At 49.8% G+C, this 2,771-nt stretch overlaps 1 protein-coding gene across 1 annotated transcript in view; it reads right to left on the bottom strand.

The window, feature by feature from the left end:
- Nucleotides 1-2,771, bottom strand: part of LOC103460682 (calpain-8-like) — a 15,082-nt gene that overhangs the window by 7,073 nt on the left and 5,238 nt on the right. Inside the window, exons 5-10 of the mRNA XM_008402964.2 lie at nt 2,368-2,501; nt 2,127-2,301; nt 1,157-1,231; nt 995-1,080; nt 390-464; nt 136-296 (exon numbers count right to left, since the gene is read on the bottom strand). Of these exons, the coding sequence (XP_008401186.1) occupies nt 136-296; nt 390-464; nt 995-1,080; nt 1,157-1,231; nt 2,127-2,301; nt 2,368-2,501 (706 nt within the window). The remainder of the gene's footprint in view (nt 1-135; nt 297-389; nt 465-994; nt 1,081-1,156; nt 1,232-2,126; nt 2,302-2,367; nt 2,502-2,771) is intronic.

Here is a 2,771-nt window from a genome sequence, read left to right as displayed (position 1 = left end):
TTCCTTATTTTTTTCCTGTATTTTCCTTTTACACAAAGCTTGCAGTAACCTGACCGTCTGACAGCAGGTTGAACCGATCCAGAGTTGGACCGGCCCTGTGCCGTTTTCTTTTTAATTTAAATTTTTTCTTGGTACCGGGGTGATTCATGCAGCCTCCGGCTGAGATCCCTGCGACCCATCGGCCTTCGTGGAACGAGGATTTCCAGCGACAGGACGAGCTCCCATCAAGGAAGTCCGGACACGAGCAGCAGATGTCCAGGTCGGAGTAAAACTTGCAGAAATCCTGCAGAGTCATCCTGGACAGTATGTGGCAGCAGTGAGGTGATGGGAAACGATAAGAGCARAGTTTATTCTCAGCAGTTTGCTGGGAGAAAGCGGGTCCAGCTCACCAGAACTCGCCGTCTTCACGCACTGAAAGGCAGGTTTCACGATCCTGAGGACTCACCGTCTGCCACAGAGGCGACCTGCAGGAACAGGACAGCGGAACAGAATCTGTAGGATCAACTCAACTCCGGATCATCCTGGTAAACTTCAGTCACTTCAGAGCCTGAGCCTTTGGGCCCGGTACCAGAGAGCCCAGAACTTTGGTCAGTGTGGTTCTGATGGAGCCACTGAGGGAGGGCGGCCATGTTGTAATGGCAGCTGCCTTGATAACAATGACACTGATGCATCAGCACCATCAAGCCGGTTTCAATGGGGACCAATGAGAAGGAACCCAGAGCGGTGCTGGTTTCCTGACGGGTCAGAAACCCAGCACCGCTCTGGGCTCCAAGCTGAGTGTGTTTCTGCTGTGAGCCTCTGGGGAACCGGAGATATCTGCACAGATCAAACCGAGTTTGATGATGTAAAGTGGCTGTTAAAGGACGCCTCCTGCTGGCGGTCCTGGGAAGCTTCCAGAACAGGAAGAATCCATCTTTAATCCTCAGACCGCCTGACATGCGGCTCCTTCGTGGTGTCGGCATGGAGGACGGAGGAAAGAGGCGCTGGTTCTCACCGGTCGCTCCAGTCTCCGCTCCACTCTCCTTGGCCCCAGGGGTTCCACAGACGCACCAGACGCTCAGCCTTCGCTCTGCTCAGCACCTGGCCGACAGGTAGATGATCAGTCTACTAGGCTGTCTCTCTCCATTTGGAGTTCCTGTTGAAATCCATGTTTTACCTCCCTGACTCCAGTGACGGCGTAGGCGTGGCCTTGGACTAGGCCGTTTGGTAAGACGGTGTTGGCAGAAGTCTCCTAAGAAAGGAGCAAATTCAGGATTAAAGTCAGTAAATGTRCATATTATGTTATAGAAAGCCTGAGCTGGGCGTCGGCTGCTCCCATCAGACTTAGGAGGGTTTCAGCTACAGATGCCTTCTCTGACCTACAACAACAAAACCTGAAAAGCTTTAGTGGCTGTTAATCTGCAGATTGTTCTTCCAGAGTCTGCTCTCGCTGTTGAACCGCTGCTACGCTTCAGGTAGTAATATTTCACAGACGGAGCGCCGCTTCTGCTCCACCTGGCAGTGACTCTAAGCCCCATGGGGCCCCATGGAGTGAAGATAGTATTACCGATAGCAGGACAATTTGCACAATGCCTGTTTGGTTTAGTTCTTGGAAAAAGTTATTAAAAAGAAGTTTTGTCTAAATTAAGGTGAATTGATGGTTCCTTTTTCCACATAATGTAACCGGTAGTGCTTATGATTAAAAAAATAAATAATTATGTGATCGGTATCGGTGATCGGCCCTCATGGGTGATCGGTATCGGTGATCGGCCCTCATGGGTGATCGGTATCGGTGATCGGCCCTCATGGGTGATCGGTATCGGCAGGAAAAAACCTGATCAGCACATCTCTAGTTTAATGTTATTACTTGACCCAGGTGTTTAACTTTGTTTCTCAAAAGGTAGATAAAGTGTTTATGTCCTGTCATCATCTTTCCCTCCTTGGGGTGAAAAGATGAAACCTTCAGCTGTCCTTTCTGTCATGTTTCAGCAGATTAGTCCTTTATCAAGTCAGTTGGTGGMAACCCCAGGGTTTTCTCTGACTGGTTGACATTCAGAACAAGTTTTTCTGTGTTATTATGGTGAATTATAGCAGGTCCAGATCTGCTCAGACTCGCGGTTYGGAGCTGAGGTGTGATCGTCTCTTACGCCCTGCGGAGTCCCGCAGCCCATCAGCGACCTGGCCTGGCCGGCTCTGCACATCAGCTCCCACAGGTCTGCAGGCGGCTCAGACAGCTGCACACTCATGTGGACGCCGCCGGTGAAGTCCACCATGGCCTCCACTGGAGTTCCTGCATTCATGTCTGAATAGGAGCCACAGACCCTGACACAGCAGGGCAGGTTAGACWCAAACACGTCAGCAGCAACGTTTTATCAGCAGCTCACATACTTGGCGTAGGCCTTCTCCAACAGAGCGGGCCAGAACTCAGTCAGGTCCTTAGAGCGGACAAAAATTAACTGGCCGTTGATTGTTGGCAGCTTATCGTCAATGACGACGTCGACCCATTTTCCAAATCTCCAGAACTGAAATGTAAAGAAAACAGAGTTATTTTGAACTAAATAATGACAGCATGATTTTCCAAAGATGTCTGGATGTTTGTCTGACAGAAGGAACACTGAGGGACTGAAGTCCTCCACCTGCAGCTAACAAGMTAATATCAGTTAGCATTAGCTGGGTGTTGGAGCTCCTGACGGTTCTCAGCTTGGTCTGTTTAACTTCTTACCAGCTTGTTAGATTGTTAGATTCACTGGACCAACGTCAAGCAGCTGAGTTTGGGTTCATCTAAATGTGGC

The sequence above is a fragment of the Poecilia reticulata genome, unplaced genomic scaffold (assembly GCF_000633615.1).
Source record: "Poecilia reticulata strain Guanapo unplaced genomic scaffold, Guppy_female_1.0+MT scaffold_276, whole genome shotgun sequence".
NCBI lineage: Eukaryota > Metazoa > Chordata > Actinopteri > Cyprinodontiformes > Poeciliidae > Poecilia > Poecilia reticulata.
This window is presented reverse-complemented; position numbering and strand designations above follow the sequence as displayed.